This window comes from Sparus aurata, chromosome 10, assembly GCF_900880675.1.
Source record: "Sparus aurata chromosome 10, fSpaAur1.1, whole genome shotgun sequence".
In the NCBI taxonomy this organism is placed as follows: domain Eukaryota; kingdom Metazoa; phylum Chordata; class Actinopteri; order Spariformes; family Sparidae; genus Sparus; species Sparus aurata.
The window spans coordinates 21,768,605-21,781,255 of record NC_044196.1 but is presented as its reverse complement, the minus strand read 5'-3'; the positions used below and the strand labels follow the sequence as shown (position 1 = coordinate 21,781,255).

The 12,651-nt window shown below is 40.2% G+C and overlaps 1 protein-coding gene and 2 non-coding genes across 3 annotated transcripts; all 3 read left to right on the top strand.

Moving 5' to 3' along the window:
* Positions 1–2,327: 2,327 nt before the first annotated feature.
* On the top strand, positions 2,328–12,369 carry LOC115589498 (eukaryotic initiation factor 4A-I). Its single transcript, XM_030430412.1, has 11 exons — positions 2,328–2,442; positions 3,836–3,878; positions 4,161–4,293; positions 5,320–5,459; positions 6,388–6,556; positions 8,467–8,576; positions 8,716–8,859; positions 9,140–9,277; positions 10,469–10,558; positions 10,934–11,013; positions 11,428–12,369. The coding sequence occupies exons 1-11, from the start codon at positions 2,420–2,422 to the stop codon at positions 11,570–11,572; spliced, it is 1,215 nt and encodes a 404-aa protein (XP_030286272.1). The 5' UTR covers positions 2,328–2,419; the 3' UTR covers positions 11,573–12,369.
* On the top strand, positions 4,646–4,783 carry LOC115590676 (small nucleolar RNA SNORD10). The gene has a single exon (XR_003985826.1). It is a non-coding gene; the product is annotated as a small nucleolar RNA SNORD10 (small nucleolar RNA).
* LOC115590678 (small nucleolar RNA SNORD10) lies at positions 7,513–7,648 on the top strand. The gene has a single exon (XR_003985828.1). It is a non-coding gene; the product is annotated as a small nucleolar RNA SNORD10 (small nucleolar RNA).
* Positions 12,370–12,651: the final 282 nt, after the last annotated feature.

Genomic DNA, 12,651 nt, shown 5'->3' with positions numbered 1-12,651 from the left:
GTTTGTGAAACTACTGCTTAAAAAAAAGTAGCTTTAGCAACTACTTATACTCATTATACTCATTTAAATCAACATATGGTGTATGTTAAACAAAATATAATAGCCTACAAAAAATTCAAATGCCAGAAGAAATATGCCTCTCAACTGACAGGAAAAAGTCGAAAAAAGTCAGAATTGTTGTTTTTGGCTTGCAGGGCTCACATGTGAACACGTTGGCGATAGCGGACTTTAGTCTGATGAAAAGCACCGCACGCTCAAGGCCTCCCTCTGCTGCTTACTAGCCTCGTTCTACACCCAGATTTACTTGCCCTCAGTATAATACTGGAAATTATAAGTCGATTTAATTACAATTATTTAGATATGTTGAAAATTGTTTAAAAAATACAAAGGCCCTACTATGTCAGTGTGTATAAACTAAGTTTTAACCGCACCCCAAATTTCAGAAAAGAAGCCATTTGAAAGTACAAATGTGGGACATTAATCGTAAAATGCTTGATTTTGAGTTATTATGTTGTTACAGTTGTCCTCAGTTGAAATATTTGTTTCTTTCCTGCAACCCAACATCTGTCCGTTACATTACATTACATTACATTTTTACATGTGCTAACTTCTCCAAGTCCGACACAACTAGGTTAATTGTATTGTATTTGGTGTGCTCAGGTAAATTAGGATATAGCGTCTCTTTGGGTAAGACTGTCATGCAGAAACTGATCTCAGAACTACTTCAAATGAATGAACAGAAATTAATCAGTGGCAGTATTGAAGGCTGGTATTTGTGGAGGGATGCAAAGTAGATGTAAGAATAAAACAATACATGGAAAATCTGGCACATGGCGCAGAAGAACAGGAGGAAGCCAATGCAGATAGAGGAATATAAATGTATGTGGTGGTGGAGTGCTTAGAAGATGTGTGAGATTGCAGGACAGACAACTAAGAAAGAAGTTAGAGTGAAACAGTTTGTCGACCAATTCACTGACAATAGCTTAATCAACAGCACAGCTATTCTTTATGAAATAACTAACTTTTGAGTACTGACTTTACGATAAACTGAAGCTGTTCCACCAAGTCATCAATGCATTTGCCAGATACATTATAGATGTTTCCCAATTTTAACAGGAGGGAACCAATATTTTTCACTGTTACAAGTATTCCTTTCGCAATCTGACTCTACAGTGGTATCTATGACCACACCATGATTTCCAACACTGAAAAGATGATTACATTCTCAGTAAAAACTTTGCTTTGCATCAGTCTTGGAATCTTTCCATGAATCATTTGTGTTCTCGACCTCTCAAACCCAGAGATCCCTTAGCATTTTTGCACATTCCACCATCAGAGTCTATGGAGTTTTTAAAGTTGTTTTTAGGTTAAATGTCTTAAATAAGGTCTGTGGTTAAAATAGGGCTTAAGCTATTTGTTCATTTGTTCTACAACATAAAATGCTTCATTAAGGGTCCTTGTGGCTAACATGTTGCTAAATGAGACTACAGAAGTTGTCACCGACTTTAAACACGATCATGCCGGACACAGAGACTTATCTACTCACTAGTCCTTCTTTAGAGGCGGACTTCAGTAGCGTATTATTCTAACTCTGAATTTACAACAGGTCAATTCACTGTGGCGGTGACATATAACTCATGCGACCCCAATGTAGTCTATTTTTTTAGCCTAACATCAATTTTTTCTTTTTAAACTTTTTTTTATTTCTACCTATTTAATTTATGTTCTGTGAATATTATCTTGCTGAACAATACATGTAAATATCATAGACTTGTGTTTGCCACAGAGTATGTTTTAGGCGAAATTCAAAAATTCATTTCGAAAATCCCAGAGATTATGTCGAGTGAACCAGGGCAGCCCTAACTCCTAATTTATCCCTATTAAAATATGTCATCCCTCCACCAACCCATTGTTTTGACTAGTTACATAATATGAATAAAAGATATCTGCATTTGTAATTGGAATCTTTAACACAGATATCTTTAATTCAGTGATGACTAGGTAAAATTCAATTACAGATGCCTCTACCTGTTATTTTCACTAGTCAAAATGACGTCATTAATATCTTGAATAAAAATGTTGTCTGGTCACAATGTACCAACGACTAGTCAATATAACATTGTTAATATCTGTCATCTTAATTACAGATAATCATGTTTTATTACTAAATGTTAAAAAGGCTTGCATAGAGTTTACCGTTACCCCTTAGATAGGTTGCACGTTAACTCCACCCATCTGGCATTCTTACGCTCGAACTACCCGATCCGCCTACTTTTGCATGACGTACAAAATGGCCAATCCCGAGTCTCTGTGGGCGGGACTACGGCAAAATGACGGCGATCTGTTGCAATGAGAGAGCCTCTTTGTGTGTTGTCATCGTATATAAGACATTTCTGCCGCAGTTTCTTTCTTTGGAATTATGTCGGCTGAATATGACAATAGGTGAGGAAAACTTTTTATGTCTTTAAAGGTATTTCGCGTTACAAAATTCGACTCGCTTTCCGCGTCGATAAGTTTGTCTTTGTTAGGGATGGCTCCGCGATGTAGACATTGAGTGAAAACTGTCTCGAGGAAATTTCTGTGCTCGACAAAAAAAAAAAACGTTAACGCAAAAGGGCCTGCCGATAGCCTCCATCAGACTAACGTCACAGGCCTCCGTTGTTCACAAGCCAGGACCCTGATGATTGTTATTTGTACTCGGTTTTGTCAGGGCCCAAGTATTCTTTAGCTTCCTAACGAATATGTTTCGGTTGGCGTGAATGTTGGCGATCGCTGTAAATAACGTAACGGATAAAGGAAGCTAAGTGGCAAATTAAATGGCTACCGGCGCCACGGGTTGCACGTGAACTAGCGTAGGCTAATGTTGGGCCTTCCGAATTTCTATTATCTGCGATCCTGGCACTAGAAGCCTCTTATCGATCGCTCTAGTATGTGGGAGCTGTCGGAATCCCGACTTGTCGAACGGCTGAATAAAGCTCTTGGAGCTGGCGATGGAAATGTAGAGCGATTCGTTCATTTTGTTTCAAGGGGCGCACATGGTCGTAGCAGTGTGCCGCGGCTCGGACAAAGCCGGTAGCGTAGGCCTCAAAAGTGCCGCTGGAAGCCCTCGGGCCCGACGTCGTTGTCGCTTTAGTATACGCTACCTTCGTGATACGCAAATGCGTAGTTTGTGTCCGTGTACCCATTGTTAACGGGTAAAGCTGACTTGACAAGTCCGGATTGGGGCAACAAAAGGCGAGCGAGGCCCGCTGGCAGTGACTACAGCGGGGTTGGGCGACAACCATCGGTGACGCTTGTATTGTTACTATCAGGAATTTTCCATTAACACCTAACTACTTTGTAAAACACTGTCCACAATTGGCTGAACCTATATTAAGTCGCGTATTGTAACGCCAGTTTGAAATTCGAAACGGTTGCTCGTAATTAAGTCCTCTAGCTTCAGACTTCTCATTCCTGACCGGAGAAACGACCATCTTGAAAATGTATGTAACGGTAGTAAAAATGGCGGACTATTAAGTGCGTTTGCTCTCAAGCACAAGGGGGTAAAACGGAAAAATGGTTTTATTGAGGTCCAAAATGGTATTTGCCCTTACGATATTGTTTGCCAAACGTATGTGGTAGCATAATTGCCGTAAGATACTAATGGTAAAGGAGCTGGCGGATTAAAAGGAGCACACGTATTGTGGCCGATGGGGACGCAGAGGCGGATTGTAAACGGGCGTGTTTCTGAGCCGTGTTTCTGGTAGATCAATGTTCAGTTATGAGCCAGTGTGGCGCTAAAGGAGTAAGCTTGCAAGGAAATGTCTCATTACCTTTTTTGTCTTGTCTTTCACAGTGACAATGGCCCGGAAGGCATGGAGCCAGATGGGATCATTGAGGTGAGTCCTCGACCTTAACCATACAACACAGTAATATTCCCATTCAGTACGGTCGTACTAAGTATAAGCAGAAAGAAACGGTCAATTTTGCCAGATATTGGAATACAATTAAAGATTGTTGGATTGATCATGAATCATTCTTTTCAATAAAGATTACATAAATCATGTTTTCACAGATTTGCAACTTGCAGCTTCTGCTATTTGTCAAGTGTTATCATTGAATTCTTTTCCATTTGTAACTTTGTTTTTGCTCTGTTCCTCGTCTGTCTTGCTTCCCCACAGAGCAACTGGAATGAGATCGTGGACAGTTTCGATGAGATGAGCCTGCGCGAGGCTCTGCTCAGGGGAATCTATGCCTATGGTTTTGAGAAGCCTTCAGCTATCCAGCAGAGGGCCATTGTCCCTTGTATCAAGGGTAAGTAAGATGACATGCTAAAAAGAGAGAAAAATAAATCTGACTGCTGGCGTCACCATGGAGGTTGTTTAGAATGAGGAATTCGGGGTATTTAGTTGAAATACATAGGTTCCCACTTGAATGTTCTTCAGTACTCAAGCATTTTCAATAAATAATAATAAATGCTAAGGACACCATCTTATTTGGATTACAGCAACATCTTTGATATTATAGAAAACATATTCAATAATGCACAAACGCAACCATATTCTTTTGCAACACATCCCCAAGTAGCCTATCATATTTGATACTTAGGGAAGTTGTGCCACAAGCCTAATTGCCAGGTTTGAGAGCAGTTGAGTATAAGAACTGCTGTATAATGATGAAACCCATGCGTGTCAACTGACTCTGTAAACCCCTATGTGTTGATACTCTGGTTGGCGTTCTGTTAGCTTGAGCACTCAGCGCAATAGGGGTCCAGAGGCATGATCTTAAATCACTTCTGAATACAGCATACATTAGACCTCCTGAAATGGAGTAATTGACTTGACAGCAGAATGTTAATGTCTTAAATGTACAGTATTTGGTTTAATTACAAAATGGAAACTTGGTGTATCTTAACTGGGAAAATCTGCATCAACATGTCTATTCTACGAAACAAACAGGACTCTGTAATATGCTGCATCTGCCTGTCAGGTAGCTCGAAACACACAATACTGGTGACGGATTGCCTTTTATATACACTCTACTTTGTCACCACACTCCCCTTATAACGTTTGCAGTATATTCCACTGGTTTGTGTGCAGTTGTCAGCTAGTGTTGTTTGCTGCCAACACTGGTCTGTTAATGTTCTCATGACATCTCTTGGTAGCATAAAATGCCTGAAACCACTGCCTTATTTCAAGCACTTTTTAAATGACTAGTTGGATGATCAAGATGTTTAAGTGCAATAACATGTGGGGCATTGCCTTTTTTTTGTTATGGTTGCTTTTAACAAATTGTAGATGAATCGGGTATGTAAATCTTGTCTTTATTTTTTTCCCCAAGGTTACGATGTGATTGCTCAGGCCCAGTCTGGAACCGGAAAAACCGCCACATTTGCCATTTCTATCCTCCAGCAGATTGATGTGGAGCTGAAAGACACTCAGGCTCTGGTCCTGGCTCCCACTAGGGAGCTGGCTCAGCAGGTAGGCTCACTGTCAACACAATGTTGGAAAACCCTGACTCAAAACTGTTTCTGAATAGTTTCTTGTTTTGGAGGGCTTGTGTTTCAGAAATTCATGATATGTCGCATAAAGGAGCTAATAAACTTATTTCGTTATGCAACCATGTGTTTATGAAACATAGCCTTATGAAAATTAACTGTTGCCCTATGTTTTTTTCTAACTGACTGGACAAAACTAGGGATGCAATGTGTGGCAATTTAGACCATGCTAGGGGGGCCTGACGCATAAGCCATTTACTTGGGCCTGTTTGATATATCCCTATCCAGCATCATTGATGGGTATGGCGATAGCTTTCCAATTAGGCCTATGTAGATAAATGTTACTGATTATTAAGCCTCTTAAATTCCATCCCGTTTTATCTTACAATGTACAATGGAAAGTCCTGTCGTTATGGCCAGTGATGATGTCAGAACAGAATATTAGACTAAGGCCAGGGTCTTAAGAGTGGTAGGCGTTTGGTAGTTTCATCAACCAGAATTCCTCATTGAACAAGACAGAGGTCTTCAAATTGACAAAGTTGATGTTGGACCAATTTGCAGTGGATATATGCAACCAAAGATATCAGACCTCTGGCTCTAGGTGGCATTAATTTGATCTGCATTACTATATTAAGATTTAGTAGATTATATTGTAGCACATTGAAGAAAAATTGCATGTTTATGGCTTACTGTACACAATCGGCTCAATGAAGAGACTGGTTAATTTTTGTGAATGGTTCAGAGGATTAAACCAAAATTATAACCTTGAGCAACTCTTGCGTGCAAGAAATCATATCGGGCACTTCCTGAATTATATGCCAAATGGTAAACTGGTTTCAAAAGCCAACGTACATCTTAAAACATGCCTTGTTTGTTCTTGAATTACTGAAGTATTCGGTTTCCTCCTATAGATCCAGAAGGTGGTGCTGGCCCTGGGTGACTACATGGGTGCCAGTTGCTATGCCTGTATTGGAGGGACCAACATTCGCTGTGAAGTTCAGAAGCTGTTGGCTGAAGCCCCTCACATTGTGGTGGGAACCCCTGGCCGCGTCTTCGACATGTTGACTCGCAGAAACATCTGTAAGTCCTTGTGCATATCAAATCTTACAAATGCTGAGTTCTTTATTGAAATAGTTTTCTCAACTTAAATTCGAGTAAACATTGAGATTAGCTTTTGGGCAATACAATAACGGGTAGGGTTTGTTGCAATCACATTTGAACTGATGACCAGTGGTACCTCTAATTGCCAAGTAATTTCATTTCTAGAGACAGTATGCCATGTTATGTACAATGTTAGTGGAAATATGTCTCAGGTTAGTCCCTTCATTTGCATCTTGCTATACTGCATATATGAATCTGGTAAATGGTAAAAGTTTGAAGTAAGCTGCTTCATTAAGCTGTTCCCACTAACTGACCTAATGGTGGAAATATTTTTAAACCTGTAAGGAATTTACAATTTGCATTTTTGACCCTTGAGCTTGTGGTGGCGGCTCAGGATTGTGTGAAGTCAGCAGTTTGCTTCCTGAGTGTCTCAATACTGTTTATGCCTGTAAATATGGGCTCATATTATGTCTTGTGTTTTTTAGTATGTGAATTCAAATGGACAGTTTGCTTGAACTTGTACTGCCCTAGCCATGCTTAACTTCTGGCACATTAATGGGAATTCCCTATTTTGTTCTGCTCGCAATTGGGGGGCCAAATTGTTTCAGCAATCAAAGAAGGCGTGCTGTAATTGCTCACAGGCGGTATGCAGTTCACATGATGTACTGGGTAAACTAGATGGCAGGTTTTGGGGAGACCTCTATTGTTACTCTAATAATGCACAGTGAAGTACTGAAATTTGATGCAGACTGACCAAGAAAATTCTAACTGGTGCGCATATCCAAATCTCTAAATTTGGAGAATTGTTGACATGTAAGCAGTAACTTGCTGAAAATGTAGTGGGGAGATGGAGGCTTTACTTGTGGTGTGATGGACTGATTCTACGAGAGTCGGACCAAACTTGCATCTTTGTGCACAATTGGGAAAGTGCTGCTGTATAATGACGAAACCCATGCGTGTCAACTGACTCTGTAAACTCCTTCGTGTTGATACTCTGGTTGGCGTTCTGCTAGCTTGAGCACTCGGCGCAGTAGGAGTCCAGAGACATGATCATAACTCACTTCTGAATACAGCATCTATCAGACCTCCTGAAATGGGACTAAATGACTTGACTGCTGTGTCTTACCAGTAAAATGAGACTCTTCAGTTTAAATGTGTTTATATGTACAGTATTTGTAAACTTATTGCATCTTAAATTTAAAACTGCATACTATAAAAGTTGATGCAGATTTCCCAGTGTTTTGGGGTCTCATGAAGTTGATTCAAATGTGTCAGCTGTTGCATCAACTGGACTTCCTGGACTATTATGGTCTCACCAGTACTTTAGTGGAGTATTAATGAGAGGGTGATTTTTGTCAGTTAAGCCATAAGTTGAAACCAGTGACTGTAGGAAACTAAAACTTGCTTGGCTTTATACTTTGGTCCTGCCCGTGTTCTATCACTCTGCCTTTTCAAAGGGGATATGCTGCACCTTTACTCCACCTCCCCCATCTGTATGCAAGTTGTAGGCAGAATAGGGACTGTATGCGGAAAAGTAACTGTGATCTGGTCATCCCTACCATGTCTTTGGTGCAAAATGGCATCAGTATGCTTAAACAAGAATAAGGCATTTTTAGATTTACAAGTGGAAACATGCTTAACCTCCTCCCTTTTGTGCCACATGTTCAATCATATCTCTTTTGGTTCGGCAATGCCACCATGCTGCATGAAGATTCACAGGGGAACTGTGTCATGGTGGCAGAGATTGCTTCATTGTGAACAAATTGCATAGAGGTGATTTCACTGTACTTTTGTGCACTGAGGATTTTCTTTTTTTTTAAGAAATGTCACCATTAATGTAAAAGAACAAAAAAAACAGACTATGTAAACTGGGTTATTACTCTTTTCAGCTTCGAAGCACATTAAAATGTTTGTGTTGGATGAGGCCGACGAGATGCTTAGTCGAGGGTTCAAGGACCAGATCTATGACATCTTCCTGAAACTGGGGCCCAGCACACAGGTAAGGGCTCACAATGTGTCCTACTGAATTCCATTAAAATACAAGATTTAAAAAATCTTTAAAATTGCTTTAGTTGACTTCTGTAAAGGGCTTGCATATGAGCACTTTTTAACAAGTCCTCCCATGTCTGTCTCCTAAGGTTGTCCTGCTGTCGGCCACCATGCCCGCTGATGTGTTGGAGGTCACAAAGAAATTCATGCGTGAACCTGTCCGAATCCTGGTCAAGAAGGAGGAGCTGACCCTTGAGGGTATCCGCCAGTTCTACATCAATGTGGAGAAAGAGGTTGGAAAACATTATCCAGTTATGGCGTTTAGTATCTTCCATTTTGTGATGCAGGTCATCATTAAAAAAAAAATTGTATTTAAGGTGCAATGTAGTCTCTAATGGACAAAATACTCTGCCAGTTATATGGAGTGCACTTTACATTTATTGCTGGACTTTTTGTATTGGAGCTAGGTGTGCTAATCTGGCAGCTAAGTCTAATGAATACAGATGTTCAAGGAGATGCAGTGTATATATTTGAACTATCTTTGTCTGTGTCTCACTTGGTTTTGTTCCTCAGGACTGGAAGCTGGACACACTGTGTGACCTGTACGAGACCTTGACCATCACACAAGCGGTCATCTTCATTAACACAAGGAGGAAAGTAGACTGGCTCACTGAGAAGCTGCATGCCAGAGACTTCACCGTCTCTGCTCTGGTAAGAGCCTCCTGTTTTTTGTGGTAATTTCTACGTAACCTGCCAGGTCGATGTTGCAGTTGACAGTGTTTTGGGAACTCTTAACAAATCTCGCTTTATATAAACCTGTCTGCCAAGTTAACTTGTCAAAGCCTGTCCAGTGGTGATTACAATTGGTATTTGAGTAATTTCCTATTGCTGTTGAGCAACTTCAAACTTTTCTCCCAAATATTTTTGATAACTTTGTGCTCCCTTAAAAGTTGTTGCCAAAATGGAACAATGCAATATTACTGAAGTAAAATTGGCTAGTCATCCAAAGCAAAAAGCAGAAGCACCCATCTTGTGTCGAAATTAAACCCAATGCACATGGGGAACTGGATGATATCAATGAGAGGGTCTGTAACCTTGCTGAACAAGTGGCGGTTTAACGGTTCCCCAATGACCTCTGATGGAACATTTTGATGAATGATTACATTGCATTTCCTGTGACTAGCTTACTTCAGTAGAAGTCGACTCAGGTTTCACCAGTTTAATGTTTTTTTTTTTGTTTTGTTTTTTTTTTTTATATGAAGCTGCATTACATTAGTCTTGATGTAGCCTACACCTAATGAATGTGGCTGCCTAGTAGTTTTAAAGCCAAGCTAAAACTTGCATCACCTAGTAATGTGACGCAGAGCAACACAGTACATGAAAGAATAGCGGAAAAGTCAAGTTCGACAATCCTGTTCAACTTTGTATTAAAAGTTTACAGTTTCAGCTTAAATTGAGAACAGAAATGAACTAGTTTGCTAATTTCACTTATCGCTTCAATGCAAATCAACCACCAGTTGTCTACCTGGCTGCAACTATTTGAGCACTGTCACACATCCCCACAATTTTTTGTTAAACCCAGACTAACCAATGCCAGGTTAACCTTGAATATAAGTACTTTGTGTAGACCAAGGTTCCCTCTCCTCCCATCTGCAGTGTTGGTGAAGGACTGAATGTTCTTTGGTAAAGGATTTTATCTGCCCTCCACTGTGGCTTGGTTTTTAAGTCCATGACTCACAACTAATTGGCAGATTACACTCGGTCTTTTTTTAAGTTCAAAAGATTAAATGTTGACTACACTTCAGCACAATGAGTAAAGTGAGGGCATTGTGTAAGTGAACTGTAGACTTGCCTTCTCCATTTGCTTTTGTCTCACTTGTATTCTTCCATCTTGTCTTAAAGCACGGTGACATGGACCAGAAAGAGAGAGACTTGATCATGAGGGAGTTCCGCTCCGGCTCCAGTCGAGTCCTGATTACCACTGACCTGCTGGTATGTACAGTAACAGCCTTTCAGTGTTTGCTTTTCTTGTTGCCCCAACATCCCCACTACATTTAGTAAAACCCAGACTAACAAATGTCAGGTGTACCTTGAATATAAGTATTTTGTGCAGTCCAAGGTTCCCTCTCCTCCCATCTGCAGTGTTGGTGAAGGACTGAATGTTCTTTGGTAAAGGATTCTATCTGCCCTCCACTGTGGCTTGGTTTTTAAGTCCATGACTCACAACTAATTGGCAGATTACACTCAGTCTTTTGTTTTTAAGTTTTTGAAAGGAAATCAATGAACCAATACTATAGTATTGTTGCACTTATGTTTTTATGTTCTAAACTGACAGTTTATGTAACGTATCATTATGTTCCTCCTCAGGCCAGAGGTATTGATGTCCAGCAGGTGTCCCTGGTCATCAACTATGACCTGCCAACCAATAGGGAAAACTATATCCACAGGTAAGAACACAAGTGCCATGTGTATCACTGTAGCACATGCAGTACACATGTAAGACTTCCAATTGTAGTGTTTCAGTCATTATGTACAACTGATTTATTTGTATGAAGTTGGTTGGACAACGCAACACTACTACATTTGAGGCTTTGCTCTATGAAGAGACATTTTCTTGACACAGGACAGGTTTATTTGATTGCATGATGAGCAGTGACACAGTTGTCATTCAAAATGATTGACATCAAATGATAAACACAGCTGTCCTGAGTTAACTGTGATCTTAATGCCATAAACTGTAAATCTGCACCATCCATCTTGGTATGACACAAATACTGAAATACTCGCCTCATGTTGCCGTTTGGCACCGTACACTAGTCTTTGCTCTGAACTGAATTTGAGTTTCTTTTCTCTTCTGTCAGGATTGGTCGCGGTGGTCGTTTTGGCAGAAAGGGCGTAGCCATCAACATGGTGACTGAGGATGACAAGCGAACCCTGAGGGACATTGAGACATTCTACAACACCACCGTTGAGGAGATGCCCATGAATGTGGCAGATCTTCTCTAGAAATCTAGAAGAATCCAACCACCCTTCATCCACCCAACCCTGCTTATTTTAGAAGTCAAACCTTGTTTCTTATATGATCTGAATTCTGAGAACTTTCTTTTGCTAAATCTCACCATGACTTTACACTCTCCATTTGAAGGAAATGGGAAATGCAGCCATTATTCCCACCCTAACATTTGAAGTAGTTATTGGCCATCTTGGAAGGATAAGTTACTGACCAGCTAAATCCAGTTGCCATTGTCCTGACCCCATATTGGTATCTAAAACCTCCCCTGCAGTTAATCCCTCTTCTCTCAAACTTGGAAGCATTGATTTGACCATTTATACATTTAATGAGCCCCAAAAGTGCAAAACATAACCATGTTTCCAAAGCACATTTTAAAAAGAATAACAAAGTTGATGTTTTTAAGGGTTCTAGTTCTGGCTGTTGGCAAAAAGCCTAACATTAAATTAATAACTTTGCTCAATTGATAACATGCACAATGCTAACATGCAAGATGTTTGAAGCTTTTGTGAAATGTGGCTTTGTTGACCTGCACAGCATTACCAGGTGCTGCACTGCTAGTGAATGCTGGATGGGAAGTTTTAGACTGCGTTTAAAAGTTTGGACTCCACAGAGCAAAATCTAGACTAAATGGGGGAGAAATGCTGCATTTGACCAGATCAGTATTTAAACGAACCTTCAGTGTACTTGCCTTTAACACACTTCCGTGATCATGTAAAGAACAGAGGTTTTGGGGCTAGAGTACACAGGGCATATTCAATAAAAAGACATGTATAGTGAAATCCATCATGAATGAGTTGTTTACGATTTTGATCCTTTTACTGCTGTTTCTTATATATTTTTTTATTGCTATTGTACATACTGCTTGACTTGTACAGTCACTTGTGCAGTAGCATTCAGATGAGGACTGACTGGTGGCTACAGATGTTTGGAGGCAAAAATCAACGGTGAGTGTTGTGGAGACTTTAGGCCTCACGACCCTGACAAAACCCGGTTGAATTTTTAAGCTCTTGACATTATTGTGGTGGTGGTGACTTTTTTTGTAACCTACCTCACCAAAAAAATGTGTGTGGGG

Bases quoted from the DNA above. Each gene is read 5' to 3' on its own strand.
- LOC115589498 (XM_030430412.1), top strand. From the start codon at position 2,420: ATGTCGGCTGAATATGACAATAG. The intron at 2,443-3,835 runs GTGAGGAAAACT...TGTCTTTCACAG, and splicing joins TCGGCTGAATATGACAATAG to TGACAATGGCCCGGAAGGCA. The intron at 11,014-11,427 runs GTAAGAACACAA...CTCTTCTGTCAG, and splicing joins AGGGAAAACTATATCCACAG to GATTGGTCGCGGTGGTCGTT.